Here is a 14153-nt window from a genome sequence, read left to right on the forward strand (position 1 = left end):
TCAATCTCAGAACTGTTTTCTTAGGACTGCTCTCCAAGAGAGAACTCTTGTAGCACTGTAGAATGTCACAGCAAAACCCTGACAGGCTCATTGGGACACTTTTAGAAACCTGCACTCAAAATAATATTAAGATGAAAAAAAAGAATGAGGCAGTTCTTTGCTCACCAATAAAATGTCTGTGTGTGTGTGTGTCTTTTCTTTGAATTTCTTGGAGAGGGAAATGGTGTGACACAAAAAGAACTAAGGAATATACACACTCAGTGAGTATTTCACTGAGATATATAAAAATACCACAAAAGAATTGTGCCACGTGAGATATATGTTCATGATTGAATGTGTTAGCAGTAAAGGAAATATAGCAAACCTAAATTTTACCAATTATTTTCAATTCCCCATCCCCATATCATCTAACCCAATTTTCATTGCCCAAATTTGTTTACATTTGTTGAAAATAAACCTGATTAATTTAGTAAACTTTTTACAAACTACAATAAGCATTTATTAACTATTTAGAAAAGATATTTCTATATATTTTGTATATCTATGAATATTGCATATCTAATCTAAAATACTGTTTGAGACAAATTCTTCTATGATGCTTCCTTATCATGCTCAATAATGTTGAAAATCTTGGGATTTCATTTTTAAGCTGAAGTAGATAACAAAAAAATTTAACCTTAAATGTTTACATTGAGTTTTTAAATTAAAACCAATCCAAAATAAGTGACCTATAGTAAATTAATGGCAGTGGAAGCAGGAGCGTAAGTTATTGGCATACTACATGATAATGTACCTGTGTATTTAGTGAAATATTATATATCATAGCACAACTCTGTTGGGTATTAAGATTTCATCTTAATATTTCCCTGTGTTGCTCTTTGAAATAAAATTACTACCATAAAAATCTCTTATCATATTGATGTGTTTAATTTACTCCATTGGCTTATAATTTGCAAAGTACCAAGATTAAAGGTAGTATTTTTGTACTACTATTGGAAGCATGCCTTCCCTTTTTCACATTATTAAACTGTATATTTGTGCAATTTTAAACTATGTTTTCAAATAAACTTTCTCTGTGGCTTCAAGGTCTTTTCAGAAATCTTTCAAAATGGGATATGGGGATCAGAATTGCTTCAAGTCAAATGGAATCCAATTTGTACTACTGGTTAAAAGGTCCTTTTATTGACTATCACTACCTATGATTTTGCACAAGTTATCTGGAAATAGGAAATGCACTTTTAGATACAAAACAAAGATCTTCCTCCTTTGTTAATTTTGGAAGACTAAAATATTATTTAACCTGAAATTGGATTTTGTGATTTTTTTTTTAGAATAAAAGTATTAAAATATACTTGTTTTAGGGTCTTTTTTTTTTGTCAAATATTTGAGCACCTACTAAGTACAGGTACTGTTCTAGTGCAGGACAGTGGAAATTAAATCAAATCAAGCCCTTGAAGAGCTTAGATTTCTGTGAGAGCTCAACAAATACTTTAACAAATAAGAATGCCATGTGCTGCAATGCAAAGTGCTAGAAGAACAAGGCAAGTAACGTATGAGAGTGACTGGGGCTCCTTCATCTACAGGTGGTCAGGAAAGGTTTCTCTTACCTGACATTTGGGCTGAGATTTGAACGACAAGAAGCCAGCCAAGTGGAGTTGGGGACAAGCTCTCCCTCTTCACTGCCCTCTCTTTCCACCTGAGGCAGCACTTAACCTTGGTGGGATTCTCTTTTCTCTGTGAAAGCAAGCTGTACCTCTTTCCTGTTTCACTGTTAATCTACATGCAGTAAAGTTCCGTCTACCTAGTGGTGAACTGCGGCTCCTCTTCCCACCTCTTGCATAACTCATCAAACCCTTTTTATGTCTCCTATGCCCCGCCACTTTTTTTTTTTTTTTTTTTTTTTTTTTGCGGTACGCGGGCCTCTCACTGTTGTGGCCTCTCCCGTTGCGGAGCACAGGCTCCGGACGCGCAGGCTCAGCGGCCATGGCTCACGGGCCCAGCCGCTCCGCGGCATGTGGGATCCTCGCGGACCGGGGCACGAACCCGTGTCCCCTGAATCGGCAGGCGGACCCTCAACCACTGCGCCACCAGGGAAGCCCGCCCCCGCCACTTTTTAAACATGAATATTAACTTCCTCAAATAGCTGCTTCACTCCGTGTGTGTATTCAAAAGCAGACCAAGGTCTGAATAGTTCTTTACATTTCCTTACAGGGCGCCTTAAGGTAATACCTCACCTAGCCAGCACTTTAGGGCTCACAGAGGACTGACGTTATTTTTCCTTTACTTACACCACATAACCAATAATGCCGCCTGGTAATCATCTTATGGAATCAGAACTTTAGGCACCCATGGTTAATTTTAGTATTTTGCCCTGTGGAACTAAACTACTGATTCTCAGTAGGCGCCCTGCTTGAGTTTGCCCACTGAATTTAGAAAAGTGGAATCCAGGCAGTACAGCCTTCCCAGGCCCAGTTCTCTGAAAGGGAAACAGAAAGGAAACGAACATTTACTGAAACCTACCATGTGCCGGATTCCTTGGCCGGGTGTTTCTATTTTGCCGTTTTAACTTCAGCGGGCACCCAGGTCCTAAGCCTTTGCTCTACTGATAATTGTATCCAGTCCATAATTAATATTTCTGCAAATAATTAACATAATCAGCAAAAACTGTGCCAGGTGAAAAAAAGGTCTTAGAGATTAACAACAGACTAAAGAGCACATTTAATACTAAAAGAACGGCAAAAACTGACCTGGGAAACAGTAGGCTTGAGAGAAATTTCCAAGACAATGGCTAACACTGCTCATAGTAAAATTTGCTATCGGTTAAAAATTGATAAAGAAGAACAAAATCGTCTTGACAAAATTTAGATTTGCAAAATTTGACCTGGTAAAGCTGGACCCAGTGGGAATAATGGCTGCAAAGGGGAATTTGCAATAGCAAAAGTTATAATAGAGAAAAATTGACGAGGACTGAAAAACTGATGACAGGCTGTCCTTATAAAATTTACAGAATTGTTAACAAAGTAAGTTCATTAAAATAGAAAGGAAAACGTCCAAGTTTGGGAAGAGTTCAACTGGGTGACTCTTCTTCTCCTCTCGCCTCAAATCCCATCTCCCACACACTCCCTCTTAACTGGGCATCTTGCTTCCTACTCTCCTAGAAAACGATGGCAGGAAAGAACTCCCAGACTCACGGCACTCAGTCTCCTAACCGTGGCATCTGCACTGGGTCTCTGCCTTCCTCCCATCCCCACACAGGTCTTCCAGGCCCTGCCTGAAGTCAGCTCTGACTTTGGCACCGGATTCCATCACCTCTTGCCTGTTCAAGAACAGCAGATCAGCACTTCTTCCCTCGCCCTCCTACATCCTCCACACTGTACTGTTTGACCATCTTATTTCTCATATTTAAAAGGAAGAACTTCTCTCAGCCCCACCCACTTCCCCTATCAGTCACCACCCCACTTTCTTTGCTTTCCTCTGTAGCAAAACTCCCCAAAGAGTTGTCTGCATTCATTTTCTGCAATGCCTCTCCTCCCAAACTGTTCCCATGGAGACCACACATGACTCCAGGTGGATCAATCTCACAGTGAACTCATCTTACTTAACCTATCACATTTGGTCACGCTCACCTCTTCAAGATGCTTTCTTCACTTGGCTTCCACTTCCAGGCACCATTCTCTTGGTTTCTGTGCACAGTGGTGGTCACTCGTCCCAAGTCTCCTTTGCTGGCTCATCTTCTCCCTGACTTACGTTGAAGGGCTCAGTCCCTGGACCTCTTCTATTTCCTGTCTCCCTCCACTGATGATGCCACCCACGCCCAGGGCTTTAAATACCACTTAGAGGGCTTCCCTGGTGGCACAGTGGTTGAGAGTCCGCCTGCCGATGCAGGGGACATGGGTTCGTGCCCCGGTCCGGGAGGATCCCACATGCCGCGGAGCGGCTGGGCCCGTGAGCCATGGCCGCTGAGCCTGCGCGTCCGGAGCCTGTGCTCCGCAATGGGAGAAGCCACAGCAGTGAGAGGCCCGTGTACCAAAAAACAAAAAAAACCACTTAGATACCAACCACTCCCAATTTGATATCTACAGTCCAGACTTCTCAAAGTCCAGAGTTGCACATGTCCTGCTTCCTACTCAACATCAGCCACAGAGGTCTAACAGGCATTTCAAACTCAGCATGCCCCAAACCGGACTCCTGACCATCTTTCCCCTAACCTCATCACACCCTCCTACCTTAGTTGACTGCAACTACATTCTTCAATTGCTCAGAACAGAAACTTCAAGGGCAGCCTTAGCTACTCTCATTCCCTCATACCCCACATCCTATCCATCAGGAGATTCTATTGGCCTTACGTTCAAATGTATCCAGAATCTGCCCATCCGCGCTACCCCCACTGCTACCCTCCATCCCTCTGAGCATCACCCTCTCCCCCTGCTTAGCACAGCAGCCCCTACTCCTGTCCTTGCCCTCCTGTCATCTAAGCTAAACAAAGAACAACCTCCCTGAAACTTTGGTCATTGCTCTGCTCAAAACCCTGTAATGGCTCCCCATTCCACCCTAGAGTCAAGCCCTTCCAATGCCTCCCGGGCTCAGACGATCTGGCCCCCTCTCTCCTCCTCTCCCACCAGTCTCCCCCCCTCCTCCCTCCCTTCTAACCACACTGGTCCCCTTGCTGCTTCTCTGACATAGCAGATACTTTCCCACTCCGGAGCTACTGCTCCAGCTTGTCCCTCTGCCACGCATATCCTTCCCTTAAACATGTTTGGATGACACCTTCACCTCCTTCAAGTCTTCTTTCAAATCTCACCTCCCAGTGATGCATGCCTTCCCTGATCAGGCACTCCCCTGAGTACCTGACTTCATACCTCAACCTGCACCTCCACCACTGATCTACATCTTCTTTTTTCCATAGAACTCAACAGCTTTTAACATATCATTTACTTACTTCTTATGTTTAGTATCTGCCTCTCCCTGGTAGAAAATTAACTCAGCAAGGGCAGAGACCCATATCTACTTTGTTTACTGATACATCTAAGAAAAACAATGCCTAGCACATAGATGTTTAGTAGTTATTGAATGATGAACCATGCTATACAGATTAACAAAATAAATTTGCTTAATGGAATTATCTCCAGAAAAATACTTTTGAAAAAAAAGTCATCAATGTTGGTATAATTATTTTAAAAAACTTTTTTTTAGACTGAAACAATGGGTCAAAACCTCCAGAGAGTCAAAATGCTATATGGGTTAAAATGATGACATAAAATACCACAGTAAAAATATCCTGTGTCCACCAGACTTTCAGATGCTTTACATAAGTCATCACAAGTATTTATTCTGCCCACTGACCAGATGAGAAGACTGAGTCTCAGGATATTAAGTACTTACCAAAGTCACACAGCTAGTCTGGGTTGGGAACAGGATTTGAACTTGTCTATAGGCTTCTACCCTGGCCATTATCCCACCCTGCCTCCCTACCTCAATGAAAGTAGATTTTTAAATAACTGCTTGCATGGGGATGAGAATTACTCACCATTTTCCTGTTAAATTTCTCCACTGTGACTGAAGTTTGCCACTGACGACGTTTGAAAAGCTGGACCATGAGTTCAAACGGCACGTACACACACTGGTAAACTCTCCCACTGGACACGATGGGATACATCAAGTGAATGTAAACAGCAGCTGGCTTGCAAACACTGGCCTAAAAGTTTACAATTCTCTGAATGGTAAACAACCCCTCACTATCCCCCCATCATTTCCTTCTCCTCTTATTCCCTCACCGAAACAGATGGCACAACACTGATGTCAGTCATTTCACTTGGATTTTTAAAAATAAATTGGTTCATTCTTTTAAAAGTTTTAAGCACTGAACAAACATATTTTAAGTAGTAATTAGCCTATATGGTAAGCAAAATAAGGTCCCCCCCCCAAAAGACATCCACATCCTAATCACCTTACGTGCCAAAAGGAGCATTGCAGCTATGGTTAAGTTAAGGATCCTGAGATGGGAAGATTATTCTGGACTATCTGGGTGAACCCAATGTAATCCCGAGGGTCTCTGTAAGAAAGAGGCAGGAGAGCCAGTAAGGAGATATGCCAATGGAAGCAGACACTGGAGTGATGCCAATGCTGTCAGGAGGTCATGAGCCAAGGAATGCGAACAGCTTCCCGAAACTGGAAGAAGTAAGGAATGGATTTTCTCCTATGGCTTCCCTGCCAACACCTTGCTTTTAGCCCTGTGAGACCCATTTCCAGACCTCTGACCTAATAAATGTATTGTTTTAAGCCACTCAATTGTGGTAATTCGTTTACAGCAGCAATAGGAAACTCATTACAGCCTAGAAACACAATGTCATAAAAATGCTGAAATCCTTTGATGCAACTAGTGTTGACTCTGCTTATACCTGCATTAAGGAAGCCACCAGCAAACTGAGAGCCAGGGAACCACAGAAAGGTCTCACAATTGATTCCAATATTCAACTTGGCACCCAGTAGAGAAAGACAGCAGACTCCCCCCTGCCCTGCCCCTCCCTCCTTCACAGAGCTAACATGGTGCCATCGATGATATTCTACTACCGATGGGACCTGGCAGCCTCGGGGCCACACAAAGAAACCCTGAAAAGAAATAAAATTAGTCACCGTCTCAAGTTACCTGTTCCACTGATGGATAAGAACCTGCAAAAGAAAGAATCGGTTTACATGGCATTTTGCAAAAGAAAACAAACAAAAAAAAAAAGAGAGCCATAAAGGGACCTCAGATTGTGAGAATAGCTTTTAATTTTAAAACAATTGAAGCAATAAATCATCCATCTCTCTTTCCATCACACGCAAATAGTCTCCCAAAACATTTGAGATATTTTAAACTACAACTGTGATTAGTGCAAAATAAACACAAACTCTTTCAGGCGCCAACATCAAAATCTGCCAAGCAGACAGGCGCGGGCCACAGGATCAGCCTCAGCTGAGGCCAGGAGGAGCGGCCAGATTTGCATGGTATTTCAACACACCCAGCTCTGAACAGACAAAACAATACCGGGGGAGGGGAAACCACAAGAGAATGTTGCCCAAAGTGAAACAAATCTGCCTAACACACTCATGTGGCTAACATCCTTGGCACCTGGAAGATGCTTGAAAAATAAATGCAGAGTTGGCAGCTTCTAGACAAAGCTGAAGGAACAGGGTTTGGGCTCGTTTGCTTTTGGTTTTTAATTGGGGTCTTATATATATATTGGTTCTTATGCAGAAAAATCTGCTTTCTGGAAGGCATTCTGTGCCTCACATTGCTCCCAACTCCAAAAAAAATGTTTGTGCTGCTTCTGTCTGTCTGGATGCTTCGCAGAATCCCCTTCCATACCTAGGGCACCTCACTGCCTCCTCACGTCACCTGGTCTGGAGACCACTGTCCAACAGAAGTACAACTCGTGTCTAATTTCAATTTGTTTGGTAGCCACATTAAAAAAAGATCAAAAGGAATAAATGAAACTTTAATATCATCTTACTTGATGTATCTGAAATATGGTCATCTTAGCATATAATCAACATAAAATATTGACACAATATTTTACATTCCCTTTTATTGGTACCAAGCCTTCCAAATCTGGCATGCATTTCCTGTGCACAGCACAACCTCAATGTGCACAAGCCACATTTCCAGAGGTCATTAGCCACATGTGGCCATGGACAACTGTACTGAACAGCACAGATCTAGAGAATTATGACACAAACTCTTTCAGGATGATTTACTGAGTAGGGAATCTCCATGGCATTGTGTGGGCGATCTTACACATCAACTTAAGGGTACAGAATCTTGTTCTGTAACCTAAGATTTTTGACCTTAGGTGAAGGATAGAATCACATTTTATCTAATCCTATCCCCCTCTCCTGCCCCCAACACTGGCCATCTCCCCATTGATGGCCCACACGGATGATGTCATTTAGCAACAGTGATGCCTACCAGATGAAAAGACATCCTTTCTGTGGTAGAAAAACTTATTTGAGGATCATAGCTATAACTCAACTAGAGTAAGATAATACTCCAGAATGCTTACAGAGTTAGCAGAAGGTAGTTCTGAGGTTTGTCAGGGCAGGAGGTGTTTTAAATTGATTTTTCATTTTTGAGGAAGATGGTAACAAAGTACCTTACCGACTGGGAAGTGGAGAGTTTCAGGAGTGGGAGAAAAAAAATGGGATAATCACCAAAGAAAATAATTACCCAAGAAACTGGGACTAGAAGTTGGGGTGGCAAACACTAAAAACGAGGCAGGTTCTAAAGTGGGGTGCGAGAGCTGTAACAAACCAGAACCATAACATCGAATCTCTATGTGATCCCTCGTGTCTTACATGTCTGACCAAGGTAGTAACTGCAGGAAAATAAAAATAGAACCGAATGTTAGGGCAGAAAGGGACTTCTGAGCTTATCTGGTCTAACCCACTCATTTTAAGGAAAAAGGCCTAGAGAGGTAAAGCGACTCGGCCCCATCCCACTTAGAAGTGGAGTCGGGCTACAAACGCAGGTGCTGTCACTATGAATTGCAGGCAAGGCTCCATCCAGTTCAGGTCAAGGGGAAAAAACAATGTCGGGAGTGGCAGGCTCAAGCTACGCCCTACAGCCCACGGTGAACACGGGGCAATGGCAAGCACATTCTCTTGTAGGTGGGAGAAAACAGCAAGTCAACTCAGAACATTAAAGCAATGTTGACATAAAATGGCATTAAAACACGACTCTTCTTTAAGAGTCCTTCCTCCATACTTTTTCTCCCCTTGAAAAAAAATCCCAATCTGAACCAAACTGGATTTCTGATTAGTTAGTTATGTGGGCATTTAGATCAACGGACAAAACAAAAACTTTGATACGCTGTATTTTCCAAAGACACACTCATCAGGATTTTGCACAAATGGATAACAAAAGATATTTACAGGAAGAAAGTGCCCTCTTTCACACATACACCCACACAGTGAGAATTTTCACAATTACACCACCACAACTCACACAGAAGACGCCTAACAGGCTGATGATCAGTTGACAAAATACACACATTATTCCAGTTTTCAGTCATAAATAATCTCATCTACATACATGTGTAAAATTAAGCAGTATATTCCACACTTTGATTCCAGGGAAGCCTGCCTTGAATATATTAAGATACGCATACAAATAACATTTATAAGCATGAAAGAAAACCAATATTTGCTCCAGTTTTCCCAACTCTCAATCTGAAATAAAGAATAGCACATACACAAAATTTTGCCTTGTAGAAATAGCCCTTTGTCTTGTGAGGCGAAAAAAAAGGCAGCCATATTCCACTTTCTTTTGATAGGTTTAGGTATCAAAAGGGCTAAATTTCTTTTTCTGCTTAATGAATTAAGTAATGTGTAGCCTGTAATCTTATATACTGACTTTACACCATTCACTTTGCAAAATTTTATTATAAAATTTTTTAATTTGCTCAAAATACACATGCCATCTTTGTCCACATTTCAATCCAAAGCCCCAATCCCCCTCCCACCCCCAGAAAAGGCCTTCACTTTGTAATAGCGGTGAAAAGAAGTCACTTTTGATGTGTGTTTGGAGTCACTATTCTATGGTACTCAGCCCTAAGGAAACGGGACTCCGTAAGGCTGCTTAGCATGGGGGTTTCTGCAGGAATCAGGGACTCGTGTCACCGAGCGGGGCTGCTTTGGGGTGTCCAAGACAATGTGAAAAGGTGACACCAGTGGGCACAGTTTAGTAGAGAGCTACTGCCCCATGAGCTCCCTCCTTCTGTCAATGTCATTTGTTCCCGAACTGAAGAAAACGTCAGAGGAGAGAAGAGAGGAAGCACGCTCTACTAGGGCCCACCCACTGGGCACACCACCCACTGCTCTTCAAAGGGTCAGCATATCAGATCTCACCAGATCCTCAAAGCACAGTTGGAAAGAGAGGGCAGGGGTCATCACACCACTGTGCACATACGGAAGGATGAGGGGCTTGCCCAGCTACGGGCTGCACCCAGGTCCACAGGCCACAGGCCTCGGGCTCTGCATCCCTTGCTCACGTCTCCTTTGAGAAGGGTCCCAATCATAACCAGAACCCTGATTGTTCCTAACTCACATGTCATAATCCAACTTCCAGACTTCACAGAATTGTGGAATTCTGTGCTGTGTTTCACCCAGTTGGTTCTACTTTATTTTCCTACAGTCTCCAGGAAGATCCTTCCTACCAATCAAATGCATATTAAGCAGACAGCAGTAAGTCCTTTTTTATTTGACTGAATAATCTGAAATAGAAATTCCAGAGACCCTAGCATTTGGTACAGAGCAGTAGGAAAATTCCAGAGCCCTATCGTTCCACTTTTTCATCACATCTGAAACTCTGATTTAATCCCAGGTTGCAACTAAAATGCTGAAACACCGAAACGGAAACGATGGTCTTTCATAATGTCATATAAAGTTTCTTTCCATCTGAAACCCTTAAACTGCTGAAGACCACACTGTTGGTCACAGCAGATAAGCAGTGAAGGCAAGTCAGGAGGTGATTAGCCAACAAAGGGCAGAGATGAGACTCTGGCCCCAGAACACATAGAAATGAAGGCAAGCAAAGAGCTGGGGGATGAGAAAATTACAGACAAATTTGGGGCACTTAACATGATTCCAGGGAGTTGTCATGTGTCACGGTAAGAAGAGATCAGCTATTTTAACTAACAGTACACACGACTATGCCTTGGGGGAAGGGTTGCTGAGAAACAGAACTCATCTACCTTTGGCAAAGAACAACACTGTGCTGCTGGGGGCATCTGCATTCATACGACCCAATGTCACAAACCCAACTGAATTCTGGACAGCACTGAAAGGGACAACAGCCCTTTTAACACCTGAAAATCTAAGCGGGGAACTAATTTTTTAAACTGTTCCTGAGTTAGAGTTTCTTTAAAATATTGACTTGCTTTTTCCAGCTATGCTTACAACCAACTATTTTAACCTTTAAAAACCAACCTGTCACAGATTTTCTAGTTGACTATAAAGGTCTCACACTCTCAGCCGCATTCTCACACACATTCACACACTCGTATTATGAATTTTGATATGATTAAATTAAAAATATCTTTCATTGTAGATGTTCTAATCTACTCTACATGGAGAGGTCAGAAATCATTGTGTGTCATGAAAAAACTTAAGTCACAAATAAAGCCCAGCCCAGTTACTGATTTTCGATATGAAACGAAAGTGGGCTTTTTGTTTATGGTAGGTAGGCGACACAACTGGCCCCATTACTTGGTTCCTCTGGAGGCCACTATCACCGACCCCCAAAGCAAAAGAGAGGACTGGCGGCACTTCCTGCTTTTGATGTGCCAGTGGCAGATCCCCCACCAGCAACAGGAATACCTTTTTTTTTAACCATCCTCTTCTTAAACATTTATAAAAAGAAAAATTATCTACAGTAGTGTATCATCACTAATAGAAATTTCCTCCCAGTTCTACTTCAGAAGGCGTCAAATGATGTTATTTAAATAAACTATAAATACCCCATGTATTCCCTCATGTCTGGCTGTCCCAACTTCTTACTTTTTTTTTTTTTTTTTTTTTTTTTGGCAAATTAAAAAGGTGTATGGCTTCTTCTCGCCAATTTGTACGTCTGAGGTTTAGCTTGGTATCCTGCGGTAAAAGTACATGTAGCCCAGGTCTTTAGGGGGCCTTTCTGAGGCACAAACTTTGTGGTCATTGTAGATCACCCATCTGAAAACAAAAGACAGAAGCATTTGATGGATTTAAGTCAGTTCCAGGAAACTTTGCAGGAGAAAGTTACTGTACCATACTTAAAATAATCAAGATGGTTTAAGATAAACCAAACTCAAGTCTGTTGTATAAAAAGAAACAGAATGCTGGTGGGAAATTACAACTGCTTTTTTATTCTCAAGTTCAATCAAAAAGTAGTTCCTAAGGAGCCTCCAAACATTTCCACTTGTAGAAATCCACAGATGGCCTCAGAACTTCAGTCAAAGAAGTATGTGTTTTTTTCAGCCTTAGGTATAAAACTAGCTAAAAATCAGAAGTAAATAGATACGCAGTGAACTATTATACAACTATTAAAATGTCTTTGAAGAATATCTGGTAAAGTAAGAAAATAATCACAATATAATATGAAGTGGGAGAAAGCAGGTTACAAAATTGTATGTACTGTGTACAAACTTTAAGCTTTTAGAAAAGTTGTAAATACAGACATACACATACCCTCTCCCAGTGAAAACAAAGGGAAATGTATCAAAATACAGACAATCATTCTCTCTAGGCTCCCAAACAACACATTCTCTGTATGTTTCTGTATTTTACAAATTCCTTATAATGAATTTCATGGCTTTTAAAATTATAATTAAGCTATTTTTCTTAAGAAAAGTATTTTTAAAAGAGCTATCATGCTTGGTAATAAAAAGGATTCACTATAAATCAAGATCCTGTGCTCGACTATTTTATTAATCAAGTTGAGAAGACAAGACTATAAAAGACACACCAAAAAGGAACACAGTGGATTCCTGACTGGGAACCGGTCACTCCTGCAGTACGAGGTCAGCGTCCTACCAGGAGAGGGCAAGGTTACGTGTTTCTCCAGGGTCCATGTGGCCCAAGCACTGCCTCAAGCAGCGGTGCTGACCCACAGGCCAGGCCACTCAGTGGGAACTCAAGGAAGGGAAACCAGTGGGGCCTGTGGGGATCCAGCCCCGGAAGAAGGTTCTGAAGAGAGCAGCGGTCTTACACCCCACAACTGTCTCATTCCTAGCTCACCACGCACCTCACATTTCTTAAGAAGCCAAGGCTACAACAGGGCAAACACTGGGTGTTGGAGTTGCCAAACACAGGATACCCAGTCAAGTTTGAATCTCACATAAGCAACAAATACTTTTTTAATACAAGTATGTCCCATGCAACAGCTGAGACATATTTATACTAAAAAGTTATTCATTATCTGAAATTCAAACATAACAGGGCATCCTGGTTTTCTTGTTTTGTTTCGTTTTGTTGGCTAAACCTGGCAGCCCTGGGGAGGTTCCAAATAGGGACACACATTCCACTGTGGGATGCGTCTTTACTTTGGGAGGTCCCCTTGCTATGACAGTGAAGAGTGACTCTGAATACTAGCTCTGACACAGTTGCAAATGTCAAGCTATTTAGCCTGTCTGAGCCTTAGTGCCCTGATGTGTAAAATGGCTTTAAGAGTCTATCCCTACAAGACCATTATGAAAACCAAATGAGATAACATATGAAACACCCAGTGGAGTGCCTGGTACATAGTAGGTCCTCAATAAAATGTAGATATTATTTTACCTTCTCAAAAAGACTTACCTTCCTTCCTTTTTGATGTGACAAACATAGTGTCCACTCATTGTAGATGTCCCCATGTGACTGATGAACGCAAATAATTCATACACTATGAAAGAGGAAACAACTCAGTTACAAGGCAGCATTTCTAGAAATCAATAGCACTTCTGACCAGAATTTAAAGCCAACAAGAGTGTAATCCAGCAACTGTTTAGAATGAAAGACAGTCTATTTACTTACTGAGAACACACCCACCTACCCAAAGTGACAGCAACTTCAACCTGCAAATTCATAACAAAGCAGGACATGAACTATACAGCTGACCTTAAGCTCCTATCTGAAAGGGGATTAAAAGTCCCACAGCCCAGTCTGGTGCCAAGCTCATGGGTCTAAAAGGGTAGTCCCAGCTCCATCACTTCCAAGCGGCATGAGGGTAGAGAAGTTGTTTCATCTCTCGGAGCCCATTTCTTCACAGAAATGAAAAATCCACCCACTTCACAAGGTTGTATGAGGCTTAAATGAGCAATTCAGACTAAAATACCACACAAATGTCAGGATTAGGAGGAAGACAGCAGATAGGTGTTATCATTTATAGAAAGGGATAATGCTCAGAATATGTGTCATGTGATTTCTGACTGGCTCATGATTCTAACCTCTATGGAACCAAATTTCAGGCTTCATGCCGTCTGAACAAGGAGATATATAGCCTCTTGGAGCTTAAGATGGATGTTTATTCTCTAACAAGTATCTCCTGTCATCTTGCACAGCATATGCTGTACCAAATCCACGGTGAATGAATTTCAGCTCATTCCCCCACCCACCGCCCCCCAGCCAATCCTAGGCCTGCACAACACCTGCAAAGTGGCTTC

General features: G+C 41.9%; 1 protein-coding gene across 1 annotated transcript in view; it reads right to left on the minus strand.

The window, feature by feature from the left end:
* Window positions 1-11092: 11092 nt before the first annotated feature.
* The window catches only part of USP13 (ubiquitin specific peptidase 13), a gene marked incomplete at its 5' end in the record, with an annotated part of 116879 nt that continues 113818 nt past the window's right edge, over window positions 11093-14153 (minus strand). The window contains 2 exons of the mRNA XM_079704199.1: window positions 11093-11706; window positions 13309-13393. Coding sequence (XP_079560325.1) covers window positions 11613-11706; window positions 13309-13393 — 179 coding nt within the window. The 3' untranslated portion in view covers window positions 11093-11612. The remainder of the gene's footprint in view (window positions 11707-13308; window positions 13394-14153) is intronic.

This window comes from Hyperoodon ampullatus (genome assembly GCF_949752795.1).
Source record: "Hyperoodon ampullatus genome assembly, chromosome: 5".
Lineage (NCBI taxonomy): Eukaryota > Metazoa > Chordata > Mammalia > Artiodactyla > Ziphiidae > Hyperoodon > Hyperoodon ampullatus.